At 53.0% G+C, this 24264-nt stretch overlaps 12 protein-coding genes across 12 annotated transcripts; 7 read left to right on the forward strand and 5 right to left on the reverse strand.

Annotated features, from left to right (window-relative positions):
• Positions 1-61: 61 nt before the first annotated feature.
• Positions 62-1228, forward strand: BDW70DRAFT_171376 (Alpha/Beta hydrolase protein; the record flags this gene model as incomplete). Its single annotated transcript, XM_073743201.1, has 5 exons — positions 62-109; positions 165-569; positions 622-814; positions 850-1068; positions 1137-1228. 5 exons carry the CDS (start codon positions 62-64, stop codon positions 1226-1228), a joined length of 957 nt encoding a protein of 318 aa, XP_073592292.1.
• A 177-nt stretch (positions 1229-1405) lies between these two features.
• On the reverse strand, positions 1406-4064 carry BDW70DRAFT_163511 (uncharacterized protein; the record flags this gene model as incomplete). Its single annotated transcript, XM_073741312.1, has 4 exons — positions 1406-1549; positions 1617-2807; positions 2879-3238; positions 3291-4064. 4 exons carry the CDS (start codon positions 4062-4064, stop codon positions 1406-1408), a joined length of 2469 nt encoding a protein of 822 aa, XP_073592293.1.
• Positions 4065-5657: 1593 nt separating this feature from the next.
• Positions 5658-6223, forward strand: BDW70DRAFT_153323 (Mpv17/PMP22 family protein; the record flags this gene model as incomplete). The annotated part of the gene is made up of 3 exons (XM_073739614.1): positions 5658-5720; positions 5792-6043; positions 6089-6223. The coding sequence occupies 3 exons, from the start codon at positions 5658-5660 to the stop codon at positions 6221-6223; spliced, it is 450 nt and encodes a 149-aa protein (XP_073592294.1).
• A 1952-nt stretch (positions 6224-8175) lies between these two features.
• BDW70DRAFT_171377 (MFS transporter) lies at positions 8176-9997 on the forward strand (the record flags this gene model as incomplete). Its single annotated transcript, XM_073743202.1, has 5 exons — positions 8176-8337; positions 8420-8849; positions 8911-9689; positions 9736-9834; positions 9893-9997. 5 exons carry the CDS (start codon positions 8176-8178, stop codon positions 9995-9997), a joined length of 1575 nt encoding a protein of 524 aa, XP_073592295.1.
• A 126-nt stretch (positions 9998-10123) lies between these two features.
• On the reverse strand, positions 10124-11865 carry BDW70DRAFT_143263 (2,3-butanediol dehydrogenase). The gene is made up of 3 exons (XM_073738082.1): positions 11468-11865; positions 11312-11388; positions 10124-11256 (listed from the first exon to the last, which is right to left on the reverse strand). Exons 2-3 carry the CDS (start codon positions 11380-11382, stop codon positions 10179-10181), a joined length of 1149 nt encoding a protein of 382 aa, XP_073592296.1. The 5' UTR covers positions 11383-11388; positions 11468-11865; the 3' UTR covers positions 10124-10178.
• Positions 11866-12299: 434 nt separating this feature from the next.
• On the reverse strand, positions 12300-13997 carry BDW70DRAFT_111508 (SGNH/GDSL hydrolase family protein). The gene is made up of 3 exons (XM_073734550.1): positions 13599-13997; positions 12973-13517; positions 12300-12904 (listed from the first exon to the last, which is right to left on the reverse strand). Exons 1-3 carry the CDS (start codon positions 13779-13781, stop codon positions 12358-12360), a joined length of 1275 nt encoding a protein of 424 aa, XP_073592297.1. The 5' UTR covers positions 13782-13997; the 3' UTR covers positions 12300-12357.
• Positions 13998-17110, forward strand: aguA (alpha-glucuronidase). The gene has a single exon (XM_073734549.1). The coding sequence runs from the start codon at positions 14215-14217 to the stop codon at positions 16756-16758; it is 2544 nt and encodes an 847-aa protein (XP_073592298.1). The 5' UTR covers positions 13998-14214; the 3' UTR covers positions 16759-17110.
• Positions 17111-17338: 228 nt separating this feature from the next.
• Positions 17339-17863, forward strand: BDW70DRAFT_143270 (glucose-repressible protein Grg1). Its single transcript, XM_073738083.1, has 3 exons — positions 17339-17429; positions 17483-17666; positions 17725-17863. Exons 1-3 carry the CDS (start codon positions 17415-17417, stop codon positions 17739-17741), a joined length of 216 nt encoding a protein of 71 aa, XP_073592299.1. The 5' UTR covers positions 17339-17414; the 3' UTR covers positions 17742-17863.
• A 620-nt stretch (positions 17864-18483) lies between these two features.
• Positions 18484-19348, forward strand: BDW70DRAFT_111534 (uncharacterized protein). The gene is made up of 2 exons (XM_073734551.1): positions 18484-18872; positions 18934-19348. The coding sequence occupies exons 1-2, from the start codon at positions 18571-18573 to the stop codon at positions 19052-19054; spliced, it is 423 nt and encodes a 140-aa protein (XP_073592300.1). The 5' UTR covers positions 18484-18570; the 3' UTR covers positions 19055-19348.
• Positions 19349-19728: 380 nt separating this feature from the next.
• Positions 19729-20353, forward strand: BDW70DRAFT_163519 (uncharacterized protein; the record flags this gene model as incomplete). Its single annotated transcript, XM_073741313.1, has 2 exons — positions 19729-20014; positions 20070-20353. 2 exons carry the CDS (start codon positions 19729-19731, stop codon positions 20351-20353), a joined length of 570 nt encoding a protein of 189 aa, XP_073592301.1.
• Positions 20354-21721: 1368 nt separating this feature from the next.
• BDW70DRAFT_163521 (uncharacterized protein) lies at positions 21722-22028 on the reverse strand (the record flags this gene model as incomplete). The annotated part of the gene is made up of 2 exons (XM_073741314.1): positions 21722-21925; positions 21987-22028. 2 exons carry the CDS (start codon positions 22026-22028, stop codon positions 21722-21724), a joined length of 246 nt encoding a protein of 81 aa, XP_073592302.1.
• Positions 22029-22341: 313 nt separating this feature from the next.
• On the reverse strand, positions 22342-23000 carry BDW70DRAFT_163522 (FAD-linked oxidoreductase-like protein; the record flags this gene model as incomplete). Its single annotated transcript, XM_073741315.1, has 2 exons — positions 22342-22932; positions 22986-23000. 2 exons carry the CDS (start codon positions 22998-23000, stop codon positions 22342-22344), a joined length of 606 nt encoding a protein of 201 aa, XP_073592303.1.
• Positions 23001-24264: the final 1264 nt, after the last annotated feature.

Consider the following 24264-nt stretch of genomic DNA (forward strand, 5'->3'; position numbering starts at 1 on the left):
GACCGGAACCTTGTCGATTGCATGCAACCATTATAAGACTGCCCGCTGCATTGTAGACACCATGGCGGAATACGCGCAATACTCGGAAGTCAGTCCCCAGTGGACGCAGGTAACTCCTCTATACCCTTTCTTTCGACATTTCTAAGCTTACAATACCCATCCAGTTCGTCGCTTCGCAGCCCCTCCTCGCAGACCTCGACCGCGTCGGCATCGTCGAACGAAAGCGCATCTTTGGCGAAATCGAAGCCCAGATTCCCGAGCGGACAGTTCAAGATGATGTCACTGAAAGAACAGTCACTGTGACCGAGTTTACCATTCCTGCCTGCGACGGTTATCCGATTCCAGTGCGGAGTTACGTCCCGACAAGTGCACGTCCCGATGCCAGTTTGCGCCCGCTCCTCATCTACCTCCACGCTGGCGGATTTCTGTTCGGACCTCAACAGCGGCGACCTGAACTGTCGAGTATTTGCGGTGAGACTAAACATCAGCGTGCTGAATGTGACTACCTTCTTGCTCTGAAATGGCCGTTTCCGTATGGAGTTAATGATAGCTATGATGCTACTGCTTGCGTATGTCCCCTTTATATTCAACGGCCCCATGCCGAGACGGATCGCTACGCAGGCCGCTAGAAACTCAGAGGCACACCTGGCTGCATCGCCCAATACAGGCTTCCTCGCTGGGGGCATCTCCTCTGGTGCAAATCTCGCCGGTGTGATCGCCTACACCGCGCGCGACGCTAGATCATCGCCCCTAATAAGAGGCCTCTTCATTTCCATTCCCGTGTGTATCATGCCGCAGGAATACGCTGCCGCCCGTCTGAATGGACAGAAAAGCACCTCCTGAGCATAGAGCAGAACGCCGAGAACCCACTATTGACACCCAAGTCCCTCATGGATATCCAAGAGCTCTACGTCTGTCCACCAGAGGATCCAAGGATTTCGTTTCTGCTAAATAAAGACCAGACTGGTCTATCCGGCCGAGCGTACTTCCAGATCTGTGGGCGGGACCCGTTGCGTGATGAGGCTTTTCTCTGGCAGAAGTTGTTGGCCGAGTATTCTGGGACGAAGAGTTAGATTCATCTCTACTCTGGACAGCCACACGGGTTTTGGCGGTTCTTGCAGATGGAGGTCAGTCAGCGCGGTTGGATGATGTTGTTGTTGAGGGTATTGCGTTTCTGACCAAGGGAGAGGAGCCAGTTCAGCAGACGGAGGTGATTGTCAAGTCGTAGACTAGATTATTTTGCAGAAGTCAATAATGTTAGGCAAGGGTGGTCGAAATTCGCGTTGCTCTGACTAGTTACACAGGAGAGAATTTGATTGGATGCACATGAGTCTATATACATTGCAGGGACACAAGAGGCTGATGATAGCACGCTGACAGTATGTCCTAACATTTTATGGCAATCTCACTCGAACGTCGTTGTAACTCTGTGCCAGAAGTTCTGCGCCACATTGTGAATGCTTTTCTCGAAAAAACTGGGATCGAACTCGAAAGAAGACCGGAAGGTGTTGTCATCAGTTATGTGCATGATCCGCACAAGGATATCAAACTATCATCGTCAGCCACGTCACAAGAGCTTATAGGACCTTCAAAACCCAAAAAAAAAAAAGACTTACGTGCCACGGGTCATTGGACTTCCGGATATCATCATCGACCCATAGAGTTTCCGACTCAACGGCCGTTGGTCTGCGCTGGAAATTCACCGCCGTGTTGAACAGTTTTCTCTTACCGTGGATCTCCTGAACGATCTCACGAATGTTGATTGCTGAATGCAGACTATCCCTTGTCCGCTGGTCTTGCATTTGGTGCGCGAGCTGTGCGAGATCCCCCGCCGGCGTGGTTCGTTCCGCCGTTACGCCTGCCAAGTGGTAGGCGAGCACGTTGATCAATGGACCGACCATGTCAAAGACCCCCGGTACCTCCTCGTTACGTCCGGATACGACGTACTCGAACCCGACGCTGGGGTTTTGCGTATGAAAGCTTAGTGTCTCTGCCCGGGCTGCGTCAAAAATACTGGCGGGTGTCAGGCCGTGGACGCCGCTGAAGGAGGTCAGGGTGACAGCCGGGAGCTCCGGGAGGTAGATGATGGCCTTGCGCAGGCTGGGTGTGACAGAGACAGAAGACGAGACCGGGGAAAGAAGGGTAGGCGGCTGCTCACGCAGTATGGATGCCCAGTGGCTGCGATCTTCATCTCCACGGGCCGGTTGGGCCTGTGCTAGGACGAATTCCTTATATGACGGCGCTTCAGGCACTTGCCCCTCTCCACCAGTCTCGTATGCTTCCAGCAGAGCTCCTTTGATGAGCCTCAACGACCAGCCATCAATGACAAGATGATCGAGTTCAATATGGCTGAAGAACCTCTCTCCACGCCTGTAGAAGAGAGCCCCACGAGGGAGAAAGCACTCGTCAACGGGCGGAATTCCCAGGATTTCAAACGAAGGCTCTATCCGGAAACTCGAAACAGATACCGTGGCAATCTCTGGCTTAACGTTCGCCAGGACCACCTGGATAGGGGGCGTCTCTTCTGTCCGGTCCGCTATGAAGTTGCTTCGCAGGATGGGGAACCGCTGCACCACCTGTCTCCATACCCTGGCCAGTCTTCCGAGCGAGATCGCGCGATCAGGCAGGCAGGACCTGATTTCCATCTGCCATGACAACAGGAAAACAGCCGGGCTGACTTGTCGATGTTGGATCTCGCGTTGCAAGAAGTAATAAGCGTCTACGACTCTGGCAGAAGGCTGGCCGCTCAACGGGGCTTTGAGGAGGGAATCGTACGGCAACAGGATATCCTCGGTGGACGGCTGACTCTGACTGATGTCTACCAATGACGTCTTAGGCTGCTCTCTTGGATGAGTCGCTGCTTGACCAGCGCAACTACATTCACGAGCGTTTTGGCGTTGATGATGCCCCGAACCGTCAACGTCAACCCTAACCTCTTCGCCAGCGAGATGACACGAATGGCCACAATCGAGTCGCCGCCTAATGCAAAGAACGAGGTTTGTAGCTGGATAGATTTAGCTGGCTGTTCGAGCACCTCGCTCGAAAGCTGTCGCAGTCTGTCCGCAAGAGAGCCGGAGGCAATGGTAGCCCCGGGGCTGCCCTCCCCTTCTTGATACTTCAAGATAGCGCTAAATGCTTCGGGCTTCATATTGTCCACCCACGTCTTGATGGCTTTGCGGTCAATTTTGCCGGAGATCAGCAGAGGGAGCTTTTCCAGCAATATCCAGATCGTGGGACCCTATATTCGGGCAGCACGAGGGAAAGGTGCCGTTGCAGCTGCTCCAATCTACCCTGGGTCTCGGGCGAATGACGATTCTGGGCCAACGCGAACTTGCCCGTGGCTCCTGGCTAAGACTCCGTTGGCCCATTCCGATTATCAAGATCAGACCAGTTAAAGCTGAGGACGGCACAATCTGTTTGGCACAAGGGCCCGTCTCTGGCAAAGCAGCCAGAGCAGCAGCAACGGTCTTAGAAGCCATGATCTGATTCTCAATCCCTCCAAGCTCAATGCGATACCCACACAGTTTGCCCTGCGTATCCCTCCTGCCAACGATGCGGAATGTGCCGTCCACATTGTACGTGGCCAGATCGCCAGACCGGTAGAGCATCTTGTACAATCCGTTACCCAGCTGCTTCATCCATGCCGGGGCAGGCACGAACGCGGCCTCGGTTTGCGCTGCGTCGCCTATATATCCGCTTCCCAGTAGCGGCCCAGAGATGAGAATCTCGTCGATGCAGCCGACAGCGCAGAGATGATGGTAGTTGTTGGCGCTGGCGACCCACATTGTGGCTCCAATCGCACGGCTATATGGGCGGGGTCCGCATCGGATGCGATGCGCAGGTTGCCAGAGCCAATAAACTGCCGTTTCTGAGGGCCCATAGGCAGCAGTCAGCTCAACGTGGTCAGCCCAGCGGAGGATGGTCTCTTTGGTTATTGGCTCCCCAGCAAGAGCAATTCTCTTCAGTGTCGGGACTTCGTGCGGGAGAAGCAGCTTCGCGACAGTCGGCACAACCAGCAGGGTATTGACATTGAGCGCTGTGATTACACCTGCAAGGTTGTGCATGGTCCCGCATCTGATGAGCTAGTGTCTGAAAACCAAGCTTCAGGCACAAGGCTGCTGCCTAGGTTTGCTATCAGAACGCGGAATTTGGTACAAGTATTGACTATATAGAATCTCAAAGACAAATGGTGTAGAGTACGCGTCTACGACTGGATAAAGTGGTCTGGAGAGGACGATTTTGTGTTTTCAGAGAGCCGACCGTCCATGGCTCTATTGCTTGAAGATAACGTGGCTGCTGCTGCGCTGAACCAAAATTATGTCTAATATTTCGTGGCTAAACGGAAATCTCTGCACCGACCCTTTCAATGAATATCAGCAAGTTTCTTATCAGCACCTGATGAAGCAGAGGCCGTTCCAAAGCCTCCAGTCGGATCCAGGAACGCTACATTCAGGCTGTGTCGAGCGGATTATTATGGTCAGCTAGTTTCAAAGTATCCGTCTGTAAGGTTGATTCTGCAAGACTTATTGAAAGGCTTGTGTTAAAGCTTGTAATTGGAATCACCACGGACTCTGCGACAATTCCGTGGATAGTTTACATGCTGTTAAACAGAGAAATACCAGCTTTATTTGGAACAAACCATGACCGCCGAATTGGATAGTGATTCTCACCTCTGCATTCGTGCCCTGGATGAGATTCTCAGATGGGTACTAGCGAGGCTTGGAATTCAATGGCATGCAGCAAACCAGTCATACAAGGCATAATAAGGCCGGAGACCCAGTCTAAAATGCGGGACACTGAGTATCTCAAGCCTCTCTCTACGACCCATGAGGTATGCCCGTCACAAAACACCAAAACCAGTACAGGGAGGCTCTGTGGGTTTTGAATCTTCTAAGGAGGACGGGCTACAGGATCTGATGGCCCATCTGGGTAGAATGAGAAGATAGCAAAGCATGTCTAATACGTCTCATGTTCTCATAGGTAAGAAGTAGAACTTTGATCATGTCGACGTGCACTGGAGCAAGTGAGATCAAATGCGAACAATCTGTTTACTGTACACCATATATCCGTATTAACGATAATATGGAATAATTTAAAAGCAATAGATCAAGTGTTGTGACGCAAATTATACAATGAAATAACTTCAATCAAATCACGCGCCTCGCAGTTTAGTAACCAGCCACAGCCCGACAACAATACCACGAATACATAATTGCTGGATAGCCCGCCGACGCATCCCGCCAGAGATATATTCTAAAACCTACTAGACGAGTGTTACTGTTTAAAGCGGCATTAGTTATATAGCCGGCGCTGCGGTGTCCAAATTGGAAGGCACGATGGGTGGCAGTCAGTTTAAATGCCACCCGTAAGCAGTGCGCCCTTTAGAATCCCAGGAAAGCTGGAGTCTCACGATACCCGCGAGGCGTCTTGGATATGATCTAGGGGTAGCGGCGAAGTGCTTCCAGTCGAGAGGTGTGATGTAAAACTGGGAGTTGGACACAAAGAAACGCCACCTTTGCCCGGTTACTCCACCACCTTCGAGCATCTTTTACTCAAAGAACTGATATATTTACAAAGAGCCGGGATCAGACGCAGAGGGTGATTGAGCTAGTTTCTCTGTGACCCGACGTCTGCAAGCCAGCGATTTCATACTCACCATGCCCAGCCACGGAAGCGTGATCCTACAGTCTACACAACTGAAGACGGCCGCAAACCTGACGGTCCAGGGGGCCAGGATCTAGAGTCACAAAAATTCTACGCCAAATGCATTGATCGGCTATCCGTGGCTGAGTTTGCGGTATGCGGAGTCATTCAAGCAGAAATGGGCTGGCACTGGCATAACTTCCTCGAGGATGCTTTCCCTACCTCTCAGCCAGAACCACCAAACGATTACGAGAAGCAGACCCACCGAGAGCGAAAGGAATACTGGCTTCACATATTCCTCAAACTCATGCTGGACCAAACAGCCGGCTCATTCGCGATGAATACGGTCTCCATCATCTGCACCACTGCTGCGCGGGTGTCGAGTCTGAATACGCTCGGGGTGGAGTTGGACAGGAGGATTTGGCCGATAATTCTGGATGCGTAGAAGATCTGGCCTGCGGCCTCTTTGGCTAACTTTCTCTGGGTTCCCGTGGACTGGCGGGTTCTGGTCTCGTCCTGTGTGGGATTCGCTTGGAATACCTTTCTATCGATATGGACGCTGGCGAAACAGGAGGCTTGACAGTCAAGCGTAAGCAGGAAACGGCTCGCTTTCCGGGGGTCTATGCTCAAAGAAAGCTTGGGCTCTTTTGAGTGGTAAGAATAAAATTGAAAAGGGGAAAATGGGCTATTATGTAGGCCAGAGAATCGAGTACAAATATCATTCCGTCATCTTTATTCATTTTCACTTGTCTACCTCGACCTTCGAGCAGGGCGTAGAACCATACATGGACCGCAATACTTCTCTTTCCCTCTATTCAGCGATTGCTACACATATAAAGAGCATTGCATGCACAGATTAGATATGTAGGTCATGTCTCAGCGCGCTGTCAACATTCCAACATCGGGATCGCACACGCATGAGACCTGCTTTTTACGTTCAGTCGCGACAACAATGTATATAGCTTGACAATATACATTGTTCCTTTTTATATCATCTCGTGGTAGTGTAGAATGGTATATTGCTATACCTTTGCTTACCAATGCCGGAGAATCACTTACCAGGCATCCTTACGCTACCGGAGGATAAAACTGACTGCCGTGGCTTCTCTATATATGGAAGGAATAGATTCGGCAAAGGAAAGCAGCACTGAGCTTGCAAGGTTGGAATTAGCCTGCCGAGTGCTCAAAAGTATACCTGTAGAAGGAATCTTTATGGAGCACAGTTTAGGGCTTGGGGCAGCCACGTACTATCTTTTCGAGGCTAAGCTTATACTATGGGACTTTCTCCTGTAGACAAATAATAATAGGGTATTACCACGGTTTTAAAGGATGTAATTTTAGTCCATATAACAAGACTAGCTAAGGTCTGGATTTTTCGCCGAAGAACATCTGGGTATACTATAAGCTCGGGCTGCGCATAAGGCAAAGCTAGACCTCAGATCAACTAACAGATACAGCTCTGTTACATCTTCAGCACCCATTGACCCAAGGGCTGGCTCTTTCTGCCTGTGAACTAACGCGCGAAGCATGCTATTTGCCCCATCTTGTCAAATTAAGGGCTTAATTTCGACAGCACGAGGGGTGTAGTTTTATCAGAACAACGTCCACTGAATTATTATTGATACGGAAATACAAGGCCACGTGATCTCCGATGGCTTGACCGTACATCACCTAGTTCTAGAAGGTTCTCACCCTCCTATATGTATATATAGTGGGGGAAAGGAGAGACAACATGATAAAGAGGGAAGAGGGCAATCGGCAACGAGATAGAGAATCAATCGTCATATGGCATCCGATCCTTAGTAGGCTACGTCCGTGTAGTTGATACAGTTTCCTTCTGCCCCTCTGAGCATCCACAACAATTATAAAACTCATTGCTGGGTTATCTAGGGAGATGCTACCTGTTCCGCTGTTGATGTGAATTTCAGCGTCTGGACAACAGGCTTTTATGCGTTAAAGACGGAGAATACTTGTCTTCTTGCTCGGGACAGAATTTTTTCAAATTATATTTCTATTCCTGAATTATTTTACTTTACTTTTATTTTATTTAGAGTCTTAGATTATGCAATAAACGTTCTTGCTTGTAGTATATAGGAGGTGATAACGACAGTATGGCGAAAGCACGTGCCAAGGGCTCTAAACAGCCCTCCAGCAACCTAATCATGCCGATCAATCGACGAGACGACCATTGACTGCCTTGACGGGCCAATGGGACCTCTTTCAAGGTGACACTGCGAGTGGGGTCTCAGTCGCAATCCTGACTGCTCTTAGATACGCCGGTCCCACGGGGCCCAGCCATTGGTTGCGAACCAAGTGATGAGCAACGCGCCCAGGATTCTGCGAGATCCATAGTGTCACCCAGTGTCGTGGGAAATGGCGTGCAATTGCAGAGACGGGAACTAATGCGACTCGATCCCTCCCCTACTCAAGCTCCTACTCCTTCTCTAGCCTCTCTTCCCCTCTTTTATTTTTTTGTTTTTTGTTTCCCGCTCCCCAAACTGCGAGCGGCACCATCGAGACCACATTGCAGCCATGGACGTTGAACACGCTGCCAATGCCTGCGAGACAGCCGACAAGAATCAGAATGCGCCATCTGTGTCAGAGAACCGATCCGTCCATCTCGGGGACAGCGACCTCTTGGGCGGGGAGAAACTGGATGCGGTGCTGACCGCGAAGATGGCCCTGGTTAACGACGTGCGTGCTGAATGGTATATCCCGACGAGAGAGCGTCGACGATTGTCCGCTTTCGCATACTGATCCTTTCTCACGGGCATAGGCGATCGACGAGATCGGGTTTACGCCTCACCAGTGGAAACTGTTCTGCCTCAACGGCTTTGGATACGCAGTCGATTCGCTCATTCTGCTTCTACAGTCGATTATCTCAACACAAGCGACGCTCGAGTTCCAGCCCAGCTTTGACACCGGCTTGACGATCGCTGTCTACGTCGGAATGCTGGTCGGCGCTTTGTTCTGGGGATTTTCGGCCGACGTGATCGGCCGTCGGTTCGCATTCAACGTCTCGCTGTTTATCTCGGCCGTCTTCACGATCGTCGCCGGCGCATCCCCGAACTGGATCGTGCTCGGGCTGTTCACATGCCTCAGTGCGTTTGGCGCCGGTGGGAATCTGGTGCTGGACACAGCGGTCTTCCTGGAATACCTTCCCAGCCAGCATTCGTGGCTCGTCACTCTGATGGCGGCGTGGTGGGGTAAAACATACAACATCCATCTCTGTCCTACTTCCGGTTCGATGCTGATGATCTCATGTAGGCGTCGGTCAGTTGATCGCGGGTCTGTTTGCATGGGCATTTATGCCCAACTACTCGTGCGCTGATGCTGCCACCTGCACCTACGATAACAACCAGGGCTGGCGCTACGTCTGGTACACCTCGGGCGCATTTGTCTTTGTCCTCTCCATCCTGCGTGTCACCGTCGTCCGACTGGAGGAGACGCCCAAGTTCCTCGTTGCAGAGGGCAAGGACGAGAAGGTGGTTGCGGTGCTGCAGAGGATAGCGGCCAAGTACCAGCGGCCCTGCAGCCTCACGGTCGAACAGCTAACAGGTCTTGGAGAGACCCGGACGCGGCCCTCGCCCGGTACGCGTCGCTCCTTGCAGGTAATCTCACTGCCGGAGCTGGGCTACCACCTCCGAGGCCTGTACGCCACGCGCAAAATGGGGCTGTCGACCACCCTGGTCTGGTTCTCCTGGCTGCTGATCGGCCTCGCCTACCCGCTCTTTAATGTCTTTCTACCCAAATATCTCGAATCGCGCGGTGCCCAGTTTGGCGAGGACAGCCCGTACATTACCTGGAGGAACTATGCGATCACCAACGCGTGCGGCATCTTCGGCCCTATCCTGGCTGGGTTTATGTGCCGCCTGCGGTGGTGCTGGGGCAGACGAGGGACCATGATTATAGGGGCTCTGGTGACCATGGTCTTCTTCTTCTCTTACACAGCCGTGCGCACAGCCGACCAGAACGTGGCATTCACCTGTATTATCAACTTCTGCCTCAATATCTACTATGGCACCCTATATGCCTATACGCCAGAGGTAGCCTTATCTTCCCTACTCTCCGGTAGTAGACTGACTGTTCCAGGTCCTACCCTCCGCCCACCGAGGAACAGGTAACGGAATTGCGATTGGACTCAATCGAATCATGGGTATCGTCAGTGCTGTCGTTGGGCGAGAAGCAGATGTAGGTGGAGTAGAAAAAAAACCTTGGTCCCAGTGGTTGGCTGCTAATAATTATGCAGACGAGCACCTCAGTCCCGCTGTATATCTGCGCGGCTCTTTATATTGTCATGGCGATTGTCGCCGGCTTGTTTCCCTTTGAGCCGCTGGGCCGACGCAGCAGCTAGTCCTCGTGGTACTTTTCGAGATGACGCGCTTGAAATACAAGTACAGCAGATATTTGGAAAGAACTGGACCTGTTAGCCTACGACATTCACCTGCTGCAGTGACCCGCTGCCGCTCTCCGTACGGGCCGCATGAGATAAGACTTTCAAATATATATATATATAGTTAAGAGAAAAAATGGAGCTATAGACTGACTGACCGCGCATTGTTTGGCTTGACCAAGATCTTGACATGCGCAGCCTTGTTATGGATCAACTCCATTAGCGCCTTGTCGATAACGTCCTCTAAATTCACGATCGACGTAATTAGTCTCTCGGCCTGAATCTTCCCTGCTTCCAGAGCAGCGATGAGCCCCTGGAAATCAACATCCGTGTAGCAGATTCCACCAGTCAGGCGCCTCTCGCCCAGAGTCAGCTCGTTGAGATTCACCATCAGCGGCTTCTCATGGATCGCGACGTTGAAGACAGTGCCCCCTGGTCTGGTCGCAGCAATGGCCGTGTTCAGCGTAGATTGCAGCCCCGTACAGTCGAATGTCACGTCGGCTCCGTCTGCCTTCACGGCCTTTTGCGTAGCCACGACCACTGGATCCAGCCCATCTTTAGGGCTCCCCACCTCATTTGGGTCGAGCACCAGATCAGCGCCCAACTCTCTCGCCATCCGTTTTCGCGACGCCGTCACCTCACTAATGACGACTGTCTTCACCCCCCAAACCCTTAGAAGCATCAGAATCGCTAGGCCGATGGGCCCGGCACCGAGTATGAGAACTGTCTGGTCCCTTTGAAACCCAGAAATCCGAATACAGTGCCACGCCACCGCAAGCGGCTCCAGGAGCGCGCCCACCTTCAAGGAGATTGATTCAGGGAGCGGAATGCAGGCATAATGCTTGACGACGATTTCGCTCGCGAGCCCACCCCCTGCCGCACTGAATCCGTACGATGTATACCGCTTGCAGACATTGGGTAACCCCAGTCGGCATGCGGTGCATTTCTCTACCCCATGGTGTCGGTCATTCATGGCCGGGTTGACGGCTACTCTCATGCCGACCTTGAGGTTAGGGTCGGACGCTGGCACTGACGAGCCGAGCTCGACGATCGTTCCGCTAATTTCGTGGCCCAGCGTCACGGGGAGTTCGGCGCCAGTATACGGGTTCTTCTTGCCCGGGGGAGGCGAGAAGAGGGGGCCGCCAAGATACTCGTGGATGTCGGAGCCGCAGATGCCGCAGTAGGCAATCTGAATACGGACCTCGTCTGCCTGGCAGGGTCTGATTATCGCAGTCAGACAGCTGATATAGGGTAAGGGAAAGGAAGGAGGAGTACCGCGGGTGAACCTGCTGCAGTCTTACATCTTTCGCTCCGTAATATTGGAGAGCCGTGACGGTGGGAGCCATAGTGAACTAGATGTTCATATTAGTAGTAAATAAGTATATAGGGATAGTGATAGAGTGACTCAGGGTTAGATACGTATTTTTATACCTGTTTATAGATGGTCTGAGTCTCGACCGTCGGATGCACTCCGAGAAATGCTGGTTGGCTGCAGATGCGGGGGATGGTCGAATGACCTGGATCCAGTGCAGGTGGAGTGATAGGGTCTCTCTCATCGAGCCTTTAGCTCTCGCTCGAGACGCGTCTAGGCTGAGGTATGCAGCACGCCCCATCCTAAACATTCTCGGAGACTGAACGCCTCCAAGCCTCGCATCGAGGGCCGGTGGGGAAATCATCCATGGGAATCGTGCAATGACATCCAGACTTCCTCGGACGGATTTTGAGGTATGGGAACTCGCAATTAGTTTTTTTTCTCTTTTATATATGTTTGACTATGCGCCTTCATAAAAGAATTGGCCATTATGTGGCCATATAAGATTATCATGCCACCCGGCGTCTCGACCCGGCGACAACTCCGGGAGCCCTGGTAAGTCTTTATCAACACGTCAGCAGCTGCACAGCAGCTGCAGAGCATCTACCGAGACCCAGATTGCCACGTCGTTGGTCTCTGCCATGCGTCTTCTGCTCCAGATCTTGCTGCGGGGAACTGTCGGGGCAGGTTTTCAGATAGTATTCGTGCCGCACTCAACCCCTGCCCAGGGTGGAACCTTCAGCCAGATCGAGAGTCCTGTATGTTCTACGAACGGGATGTCATCTTATAAGAAACGGGCTATCAGTTGCCGATGCTTCTGGCCAGGCCGTTTGATTGAGCTTGACTGTTGACTCGCTCTTTCTCCGAAGCGTGGGGAGAAGTGATCATACTCATCTGAATGAGGGCTTGTATTCCAAAGAAAAGCAGTCTAGTTGAATTCTTGGAATTTGTGACGTGCTTATGATTAGGGACTGAGAATGAGATCCTTCAATTATAAGGCAGAATATCCCTAATACCAAAAGATCTTTAAATCGACTCGCCGCGCCAGTTCTTTATAAGCAGCCACATTGGGGTGCAAGTGATCCCCCGAATCAAATTCAGCCCTTAACTGGTCTCCATCCCCAATGAACGACGAGAAGTCGACAGTATGGTCGAAAGGGCTATGCTTTAGAATCCACTCGTTAATCCTGAGCCTTGTTCTTTCGCGCGAAGGGTCTGCGTACTGGCTCCCTCCAAAGGGCGTGATTGTCGCGCCAATGGTGGTCAGCCCGACGTCCTTGCAGTCCCGAATGATGCGTGAGTACGCGTCGATTAAGCTGTCGAAGAGCTGGTTTTGCGTTTCTGTGTCTGGATCCGAGACGCCGATGTCATTTACGCCCTCGAAGATCATCACGTACTCCACCCCCTTTTGTCCAAGGGCATCGCGGTAGTACCGGTCCAGGAGGGGCGGGCCGAGCCCTCCTGCGAGAATCGCATTGCCGCCGGCTGCTTCGTTATTGACAGCGATGTGTCCCAGATTGCTCCGTTGTAATCGTTCGGCGAGGGCGTCGGGCCATCTCCCAATGTCAGCTGGAATTGCCATCTGGGAATGCCACCACCGACGGGGTTGTTGACCGGTACTTACCGGTTGTTCTCGTTGTCATCGCTCCCTCGCCCGTCTGTGATGCTATCGCCGAGGATGACGAGACCAGAAGTATATCTGGGAGCCCACGCCTCGACGGCACTAATGAAGTACCAGTGCACCAGGCTGGCCTCTGTAATCGAAGAGGCGTCAACCCTGTTCCCCGTCTCCATCCACGAAGTCGTTCGACTGCCTGGATGGCCAGTGATGTTGGCCTTTGCCTGTCCCTCCGCGCTGTAGATGCTGATCGCGAGGTTTGTCAAGGGTGGTATATTGAAGTCAATTGGATCGGAGTAGACAGTCTCCTGGGGTGGAATTGTAATCGAATTATCCCCATTGAAGGTGAGACTCTGGATAGTCGACGTGTCGATCTCGCCTACGCCTGCGTTCCCGCCTTCTGGCAAGGCCACGGACGCTGCCGTGATAGGCAACTCGCTCAAGCCGAAACGGTTTGAGAATTGGAAGCGTACACGCTCAGCTCCGACTGAGACCCGGACTGTCTGCCGCAAAGTCGCGTTCTTGAACTGGAAGTCGGCGTCTGCTCCACCCTGTCGTCCGTCAGCATCGGCTTCTTTGGGAGCAGAAGTCTTCTAGATCGGCATGCTAAGAATTGATCCGTCAGCACTCACAAACGGACTCGAGGGAAGATTGGCGCTCTCGACTTCCTGGGGCATTGCCGTCCATGTTGCCAGCCAGTGCCTGTGGAAGCTATCCTGCCAGTGAATGGGCTTTCCGGCAACTGTTGCGATCCAGAGGGCGCATGCCGCCACCAGCTTGGTGAATTTCATGATACCAACGGCGCTGCAACTCATGCGGAACGCTGGAAGAGCAGATATTGCCGCCCTGACCACCGGATATTCTCTTTATAACCTGCGTGTCTGCCACGGAGGATCCTCCGCTAGCAAAGCATTGGTATGCTCCCAATTCCGGGGTTTGCGGGGGTTGCGTGGGGGATTTCAGGCTAAATGGTCGATCTCCAAGCACTTTATCCCGGATCTGGCTCGATCTACGGCCCCGCCAAAGTGCGAGAACGAGGTATCCCCGGCATATAGCCTGAAATGATGCATGCCTGAACGTCAGGGGTGGAAAAACATCGACGCATCGGACCTTTTCCGGTGACCCCAAAAGAGCTTGCCGTGCCTAGTCGCAGGGCTCTGCGTCTGTGCACAGATTTAAAAAGCCCAGCGGCGGACGCACATTAATCAATACCGACACCAACAGCTCAAGTGACAGCTTGGCTAGAAGATGCGGAGCTTTCTGTTGCTGACCGCGCTACTGGGCGTCGCCGCCGTCGCCGAAGACGGGCTGGCAGCCTGGCTGCGGTATGCGCCCATCCCTCATGCGAAATCTTACCACAAGAAATTACCGTCGGTAATTGTGCCACTGAACGCAACAGCTGGACGGCCGATAGACACTGCGGCTCACGAGCTCGCCGATGGCATCAAGGGGATCTTCGGCAAGCGACTCACTCTCAAGAACGAGACGCGCGACGACCCAACCCTTCCCGCAGTGACGGTTGGCACTATCGAAGCATACGCTGAAGCTGGCGGGGATGTGTCCAGTGTTCCGGAACTCATCGACGACGGGTACTATCTCAGCGTCTCCGGGGCCAGTGTCTTGATCCTCGGCCATAATGAGCGTGGAGCCCTGTACGGAACCTTCCAGTATCTCGAGCGACTGGTGCAGGGGAAAATCTCGGATACCTCGTTCGCATCCAATCCGAGCGCGCCGATCCGATGGGTGAATCAATGGGACAATCTACAGGACGGTGGCACCCACGGGAGCGTGGAGAGGGGATACGGAGGAGACTCCATCTTCTTCTGGGATGGCAAAGTCCGCGACGATCTCACGCGCGCGAGCCAGTATGCTCGCCTGCTGGCTTCGATCGGTCTCAACGCTGTCGTCGTCAATAATGTCAATGCGAACGAGACGATCCTGACGCAGGAGAACATGGATGGCGTAGCCAGGATCGCGGAAGCTTTCCGTCCGTACGGCATCCAGCTCGGCCTATCTCTGAACTTTGCGTCCCCCCAGTCACTGGGCGGCCTGGATACATTTGATCCATTCGACGAGGGAGTCATCAGCTGGTGGGGGGAAGTCACCGATGAGCTGTATGAGAGGATCCCCGACATGGCAGGCTATCTGGTCAAGGCCAATTCCGAAGGCCAGCCGGGCCCTTTTACCTACAACCGAACGCTGGCCGATGGAGCCAACCTCTTTGCGCGGGCATTGCAGCCTCACGGTGGGATCGTGCTGTTCCGTGCGTTTGTCTACGACCACGAGAACCTCAACGAGACGCTCGACTGGAAGGCTGACCGCGCAAACGCGGCAGTGGAGTTCTTCGACGGGTTGGATCCCGAGTTCGAGGACAACGTCGTGATTCAGATCAAGAATGGGCCTATCGATTTTCAGGTCCGCGAACCTGTCTCGCCCCTATTCGCCCATCTATCGCAGACGGCCAGTGCGGTGGAGCTACAGGTCACCCAAGAGTATCTCGGACAGCAATGCCACCTGGTCTATCTTGCACCAATGTGGAAAGAAGTGCTCGACTTTGACCTCCGCGTTGACGGCAAAGACTCGGTTGTCAGTGATGTCGTCAGCGGCAGGCGGTTCAACAATACTCTCGGTGGCTACGCGGGCGTGGTCAATGTTGGCCTCAACACGACCTGGCTAGGAAGTCACTTAGCCATGTCAAACCTCTACGCTTATGGCCGGCTCGCCTGGGACCCGTCGGCCGATTCGGTGGAGCTGTTGCAGGAGTGGATCAAGATGACCTTCAGCCACGATCAAGAGGTCGTCGATGTGATTACGAAGATGTCGATGGAGTCCTGGCCCGCGTACGAGAACTACTCTGGGAACCTCGGGATCCAGACGCTGACTGACATTCTGCTTGGCCATTACGGCCCCAACCCAGCGTCGCAGGACGGCAACCCCTGGGGCCAGTGGACCCGCGCGGACGCCGACAGCATTGGGATGGACCGCACCGTCTGGAACGGCACCGGCAATGCGGGTCAGTACCCGCAGGAGGTATACCAGATGTACGAAAATATCGACACCACGCCCGACAACCTGCTGCTGTGGTTCCACCACGTGCCATACACCCAGCGCCTCAAGAGCGGCAAGACCGTGATCCAGCACTTCTACGACGCGCACTACCGCGGCAGCGCGACAGCCCAGACGTTCGTCTCGCTGTGGAAGACTCTCAAGGGCAAGATCGACAAGGAGCGCTATGAGCATGTGCTCTTCCGGCTGGTTTACCAAGCAGGCCACGCGCTGGTTTGGCGCGATTCCATCACGACCTTCTACTACAACAAGTCCGGGATTCCCGATGAAGCCGGCCGGGTCGGCAACCATCCCTATCGCATCGAGGCTGAAGACATGGAGCTGGACGGGTACGAGCCGTACCTGGTCAGCCCGTTTGAGGCAGCAAGCGGCTCCCACTGCATCATCACCTCAAACAATTCGACGGAAGGCCGTGCCTCGACGCCGCTGAGGGTCAAAAATGGCAAGTACGACATCGCCGTCAACTATTTTGACCAGGCAATCGGTAACTCAACCTGGAGGTTGTTTCTTGATGACGATCTTGTTGGGGAGTGGAAGGGCGACTTGGAATATATTTTAGGGCGCGCACCGTCTCCTTACATTGACGGGCAGACGGCCGCGCGGATTACGTTCAAGCACGTCCATATTAAGTCGCGCTCCACACTGAGAATTGTAGGCATCCCGGATGGAATGGAGCCTGCGCCAGTTGACTATATCTCGATTCTGCCAGAGGGCGTCATTGACTAAGGAGACTTGTGGAGGGATCGTGGATTGAGGATGGAGAGGGTCATGTGACAAATCGGCAGGAAGAATGCAATGTCATGTGACACGGGCGGGCGGCCGGCTGCCCGCTAGGCCCAAACAGGCTTAACCGATATCTGTCATGGCCTTTCCTGTCATGATGATGTCACCAGTCTACTGCTTTGAATGACGTAATTTCCCCTGTTCCCACATCGCCGTTGTATGTACTCTATTGTCCTCTGTACCTTGTCAGGAGCCTGGAAGCAGCGCTGATCTGTATCAGCCGCAGCCCTTAATCAAGTGGTGATGACAGGAAAGGCCTTGCAGAAGTGGATAAACCGGCCCGATAAGCCATGACGTAGACGCCCATGTTTTATGACGAACTCGACTGCCTCGGTAGACTGGACCTGGACCTGGCCGGCCTGGACCCTTGTTGTTGGCTGAGGGCCAGACCCTGGAACCTGTGGCAGCAGACCAGAGAGATATCACAATGACGACGCAATGACGAGTCCATCGATTCTGTTCAGCATAAGTAGCAGCCGCATTCCCGCCCAGACTCCTCCATCATCACAGCAAAACACTAAACAATACAATCTACTACAACTCCAGATCCTCAAAAAACACTTTTCAATAACCACATCCAATCTCAAATAACAATCGCAATGGAGACTGTTAAGGTGAGCATCTTTGTTTTCCTTCGGACCTTTGGACATCGTTTAACACTTCCTAGAACGCCGTCAACTACGTTTCCGAGTCCGTCCAGGGCGCCGGTGCTTCTGCCTCCAAGGAGACTAACAAGAACGTCGCTAAGGACTCCGACGCTTCCCTCACTTCTCGTGCCACTGCTGCCAAGGACGCCGTCGTTGACAAGAAGGATGAGAAGTCCCATGATGCCAAGGCCGATGTTCACAAGGGTAGGTTCACTGCGTCTCGTCTCCCAAGATTGATGGCTGATTACTGACATTATCACAGAGGCCGCTAAGAACTAAGCATCTCAATAACATGTGACGTGGGAACGGGATTTCCCACTATGACTCACGGAGGTTCATGAATTCGTTTCGCGACTGCTCATGTACTTATACCCTATGAAGGAATGATCTATTATTATGAACTTTTTGTCCTTAAACAGTAGTTGAGTAGTACTGTAGGATCTTTATTCTTTGGGCCAACACTATTCAAAACTAATCTCGTATCTCCCTGGCGAACTCCAAGACCATGGGCTTGGTGGCGACGAGACAACGGCCTTGGTGGCGTTGTACCAGGTCTGCGTGGCGCCTAGCCGGATGGCGTTCTCGCTCGAGATTACATAGTCGACCCGGGACCATTCTTCATTGCCGGCACGAGGACTCTCGAGGCGAGGTAGATACCGCGCACGTTGACATTAGACAGTCAAAACTCTTCAACTGTCACATCAAGACCAGATTTGTTAGGGTACGACCAGCCAGCATTGTGGACGACGATCGACGGCGCTTTCCCGAATCTTGCGATACTGGTTTCCAGCTGGCTTACATGGTTAGAGCTGCACGACGACACGGGTCAAGGCCAGTTACCGCTCTCTTCCAGGTCTCCTCGGCGACATTGGCTGTGATCTGGTAGGCGCGGTTTTCGGGGAAGCCCTCTACAGGGCCGTCGACGGCTTGCAGGTCCGGGCCCAGCACCAGGGCTTCCTCGCGAAGGAATGTCTCGAGGAACCCCGTCCGAAACCTTGGCTGGATCCGGAGATGAGCGCGATCTGTCCTTCGAGGAGGCCGGGCATTTTTTGTAATGAGATAATCCGATTGAGATGATTGGGATTCTTGTCGGGGGTATGGTGATTATATGTCGATGGCGACAGTTGCTTGCAAGGGTATATATGATTCTCTGGTTTATCTCAATAGTCTTGTATTGTATAGCAGTCGGAGCAGTATAGCTACTCTACTCCACGTTTCGTCTCGGCCCGAACAATGCACGATCGGATGGCCATCCGAGCTGCGCGTAGGATGTCTCCCATCCTCGACTTCTATTCCGGTTCTTCTCTTGCATACTCCTCTTCTCTCCAGTCTTCGCCTCGGCCCGTCGAGAAATAACAAGTCGAGATGGCGCCGTCCACGACTACCCCATCCGACCTCCACCGCGCCTCTGTATGCGTTGCTTTGCTTTGCCCCCTCACCAAGTATGTATCTGACGTGTCCATTGATCCAGTGCGTGTCTGCAATTCCGAAAGGCCAAGGTTCGTTGCCTCGTCTCGCACCGCCTGGACCGTTGCAACCGGTGTATAGCACACGATACCGGCTGCGTCTTCAGCCCAAGAGGGCGAGGGTGAGGTCCCAAGCGTATCCCCACCCGGCAAGGCGCGAGAATAGCCCTCTGCACGATGACAGCCGTACTTTGAATAGAAGGACTTGCTCGCCCTAAGGCCACCAGCTTTCCGATCTCCAATGGAGGGATTGATTTGCCGCAGACCCTTTCATCTACCGACCAGAGAGCAGCTCCGATAGCCACCAGCGAACAACAGCCGCCACCCGAAGAACAACCCGTAATCACGAATGCGATCCGTGCAAAGATTGTCGCCGCGCTGGCCTCTTTGAGGGGCAAGAGAGGTTCACCATTCAGTTTTGTTACCTCGCAGGATAGTCGGTTGTTCGGCACTCGACGTGAGCCGGACACCCCCTACAGCCTTGAACAACCCCCAGAGACAGGAATTGCAATCTCATTGGCAAAAGCAGGCGCAAGCACCGAATTCCTTAAAGCTTTCCTCCCTTTTACGCCCTCTCACGCTCGAGCCCTGTCAAAAAAGCAGTGAGAATGAGGCCTCCCGAGGCGCGGTGAAAATGCCGAGCTACTCGTCATCGATGACCATTGGGCAGACCATCCAAGACCCGATCGAAGGGGGCATTATCCCTCTGCAGTCGTCGAGAGCACTGTTTGATTTCTTCCTGCTTCAGCTCAATGTCAAGTGGGAGTATATTCTTGATTCTTGCGTCAACGCCCACGACAATGTCTGACAGCGGAGCCCCTTGCTCTTTGCAACTATTCTCTTCTTCCTCCAAGTTCGCCAACGCGGTCGATGCCGGTCTAGTATCGGCGTCAGATCCTTTCCTCCAGACCCGACTCTGCAGCCTGGCTCGGAACCTAGTAGTCAAGTCACTTGCGGAGGGCGATCGAACTATCGAAACCATGCAAGCGCTGTACTTGCTGGATTGCTGGAGGATCCCGACGATGACATCTCCTACCTTCACACCGGTTATGCCCAAGTACATCACCGACTCGGCCGGACGACCGCGTAAAGGCTTGAACCTCCTGAAGCTATAGAGTCGCGAGCTAAGCCCGTCCAACAGACTATTTAGGCCATACCTCGAACTGGTCGCTTACAATTCGACTTCTGCACCTGACACACCAGGCGCTCTACAAATGTCCGTTTCCCAACGCTGCGCACCACGTCGATACAATGACCTGCAGCCTCCCATGGAATGGACTACGGAGCGCGATCGTAGCCGATATTCGTGGCCTTCCGTCACTAGATCATGCTCTATTCCTGATCAATGCGACCAAGTTTCCTACGGGCCAGATGTTTCACCTCTTCGATGAGGACCGCTTTATGTCTCAACTCCACCAGTTTTAGCGTTTCTCCTGCCAAACAATGCATACCCTTGCTTCTGCGCCCTAGGCTCGCCACAATCTGTTGCCCTATAAGCCGGGATGGAACAGGCATGTGAGAATATTGGAGAGCCCGTCGTTCGTAATCTTAAATACCTTGCTCCTGGATACTCCCAGTAGCCGACAAAGACTGCTGGATCTTCCATGGACAAATGCCCGACAGTAACATATTTTCTGTAGATTGGATATGCTACTATAATCCAAAATGCATGATGCCATAAGCAACCGCCTTTCCTCGACTGCCTAGGCGGCGACGGTGACGAGCGCGTTCGAGCCGTGTCGCCCAGATTGCGGCGTGGAATATCCATCAACTACGCCAAACAAGCGGACCAGCCGATCCGAAGACCATGCAGCCACTGCCATTGCATTTCATCCCTAGACGCCTTGCCTTCGGAAAGGAGGGTCGCGGACCTGTGAATCTCTGCTCTGATGGTAGCCATTGCGCGGATGAGAGGTAGGCGTTCGGCAGCGTCAGCGCCAATCTGGATGATCTGCTCAAGCTCGACCTGAGTGATTCTGGACTGGAATGCTGATGATGAATTATGCTTCAGAGCCTCGCTGATTGCAAGTGTGCCCAAGATGGTGGAGGTCCGGTCGCTAAAGGCAAATGACACTAGGAGGTTCTGGAGAGTGTCGTTGGAGCTGGAGCTGGGATCCCTCTCGCTGGGAAAAGATGGTGCTATTAGATATCCAACTGCCGGCTGAGAGACTGATGGGAAAATGTCTACCACGGGCCCTTGCAAATCTGACTGCTACTTGATTAGAGTATATTGTGGGAAGCAAAGGGGTAACTGCCATAGCCTAGAATGGTCAAATGAAAAGGCTTCCTTGCAATAAACGTCTTGTTAGCACAAGGAAAGCGAGTCCTGGATGGAAACAGAGATTTGATAAATTTTCATTTCTTCAACAGAGCTGCTTCAGAGTGATGCATTCCAACCTAGACTATCTACTCCTATATCTATCTAGGACGAGGTCATGGCCTTGGACTTCTCCGCGGCCGCCATAATGGCCCTCGTAAAGGCCGAGCGTGCCCCCAGTCTCTCCAACTCCAACAGAGCCCGGATCGAGCATCTACCGGGAGAAGCAATCTTCTCTCTCAAGACGCTGGGGTGGTCTCCAGCATGGAAGTTCACCGTATCGATGACTTCGGTGATACAGTCGCCCCCTCCTGTCCACAGGTCTTTCCCTGTCCGATCATTGTCGCTGCCATGAGCTTCCACCGGTACTTCGGAGACTCGACTAGCAGGGCTGCGCGTTTGTAGATTGCAGCCCGGTCCCGGAAAGGCATGTTGGCCCAGACCTTCCTTGCCTCTAGAGCGCCTGGGATTGCCTTCTATGTGACAGTGTTGCCATCCATCTCGTGGTATTCGGCCAATGACTGGCCATGGTATTTCCACGGATTAGCCTGTTTGCCCTTGCGGCCGGTGTAAATGCGCTCGCCGTTGATGATAGTGGGAATATCGGTGACTACACTCTCCATCTCAGCCAAAGCTGACTTGGATAGATCTCTTTCGGGGGAGCCCGGCCCATAAGGCAGCTGCAGGATGAGACCATGTTAGCTATTAGTCCTCCACATCGCATGGGCAGAGGGAACATACACCGTTGGCGTTAACTGGTTTTGGGTAGTGATGGAGCTCCATGGTGATCTGATTGATAGACTCGTATGAAACCGAGAGCTCTTTCCTAAGGGCAATAGGCTCTACGCCCTTACTTATATGGATGAGAGGAGGGTGCTATATCTCGGGCCGGGTTGCTCGACTCTCTTATCTATCTCGGCCCGAGGATGCATCCCTTCGCCAGACTATGGGTTCTCATCTGTAGTTGAAGGAATCGATTTCACTTCTCAAGTTATCAAGAAAAGACATTTTACCTTGACTACAAGCGGGAAGCCGGTAGCTGTGGTAACAGAGCCGTGATTTTGTTCGTCAGTTCGTCTTTCATTCCTGCGGCGAGTTAGGGATAGCATTCCAGAGCCAGAAAAGTGTCGCTACCGTATAACTGAGCAAAGGCAATGCTGCCTGCGATCTCATTTGAGAAGACCAATCTTTTCCCGTCGACGCGTTTGGCCATCCCATGTTGCTCCAGCAGCTTGATGGCGAGATGAATGCTGATGAAGTTGTGGGTAGCAAAGACAGCACCGATCTTCGGATGTCCATTGTTTTCGACCTGCTCTGCAATCGTTGAGATGGTCCTTTGAGTGCCGTAGTTGTAACTAGCGTGGGTCTCTTCCACAGTCGGCCATACTGGTCTCAGACCTTGTCTTCCTTCTCTCTTCCATCTAGCAGCCTCGGTGACCATGTATGCACCGCGAACCTGTTTAACGAGAAGCTGGGGTTCCCTGCGAAGGTAGGCCTGGAAGGAAGCAATGCACGTGGCGGGCCCGTCGAGTGTGTTGTATTTCTGCATGAGTTCGTCAGTCAGACTGTCAATTAGCGGCTGGTACCATGTCTGCTCCGCATCGATTACTATCCGAACGTTGTTCTCACGCGCCTTGGTACCGATATTCTCCAGAATGGCGCGCAGAGCGAGCAGCTCCTCACGGTCCTTGGTGCTCACTCCACTCAATGCAGCTTCTCAGTCCCTGTCGTGCGGCAAACCAGGATACGAGACATCTTGTCGAGCCCTCTGGCTGATCGTTCGACAAGATGGCATTAGAGCCGTGATAAAGTGCGACCGGACTAGGGACTAAACCGGTCACTTTGATCCGCACCCAGCAGCGGTTATCGCCACCGGTAGTTGTAGAGACCGGCCAGAACTTTTTCGCCAGTCGCCCCTGGGTCTTGATTGAGGACAGAACATGCTCGGTCTATGCGTGGATGAGCTCCCTCTGCTTATCTGAGCCATCGAGCTCGGCCTCGATGTTGTACCCAAGCAGCGTGCCGATTTCCTCCCGTCGCAGCGCCTCTATCTTGGGGATACATTCAGAGGTTGTTTCGCCGCCAAGGAACTGATTGAAGAACGTGCGTGATGGATGCGCTAGCAATTGATGACAGAATAGGTATTCGAGAGATTATATTGGGACTCGCTTGCGTCCACCCATGTCGGCGAGGAGCAAAATGCAAACGCGCTGAGTTGGTATTGTCAGCCAGCAGAAGTTGAGTGGGGCGGGGTCTCTAGACGTACATCCAGCCTGATATCAGCTTCGTCATAGGAACTGTCGTTAGTGCTCTCCTGTCACGGGGGTCGTCGTGAACCACGACGTTTCCTGTTTGCGCTGTCCAGACGAACCCGGAGACTGCCAGGACAGTGCCAACTGCGCCATATGCAGCCCGTTTTCTGAACGCAGGAATATTTGACCCCTGCGGAAACGAAAGCTTGGATAACGATGGGCTTGACCGAGTGTGGAACTGAGAGGATGCAACCAGGCGCCATGGCGCCCTTGCAGGAATTACCGCCAGCCGGACGGACGTTTAAGACATCATTTAGACCTTTCGTGAGATCTTAGGTGTGATAAGTCCCTTCAGAAGAATTTTATTTCTGGGGATACAAGTAATATCTGAGCTTCCGCGGCCGACTGTCTCGGCCCGGCGAAGATAAATGAACGCCGAGTGCTCTCGGGCCGACAAAATAATCATCGACTATGCAAGGATAACGCAAAATTACTTTATACAGCTGATCTCACAGCTATGGAATGGTGTTGAGAATTGAGGATATCGATCAAATGCAGTCTGTGCTTTTCCTCTCTCCTTCCTAGTTGTTTATCCAGTCCATGCATTCCACGATCCCATCGCGATGATTAGGAGTATGTTGCAAAAGTCTCGTGGAGAATGGTATTGACGAGATACGACTGTTGCGAACTGCCCAAATCAGCCCCTGAAGGCCTCTTCACGCGGAGAAATGTGAGTCGAGTACCGCGGTATCTCCTGGCGAGGTGCA

The sequence above is a fragment of the Aspergillus foveolatus genome (assembly GCF_047715535.1).
Source record: "Aspergillus foveolatus strain CBS 279.81 unplaced genomic scaffold BDW70scaffold_71, whole genome shotgun sequence".
In the NCBI taxonomy this organism is placed as follows: domain Eukaryota; kingdom Fungi; phylum Ascomycota; class Eurotiomycetes; order Eurotiales; family Aspergillaceae; genus Aspergillus; species Aspergillus foveolatus.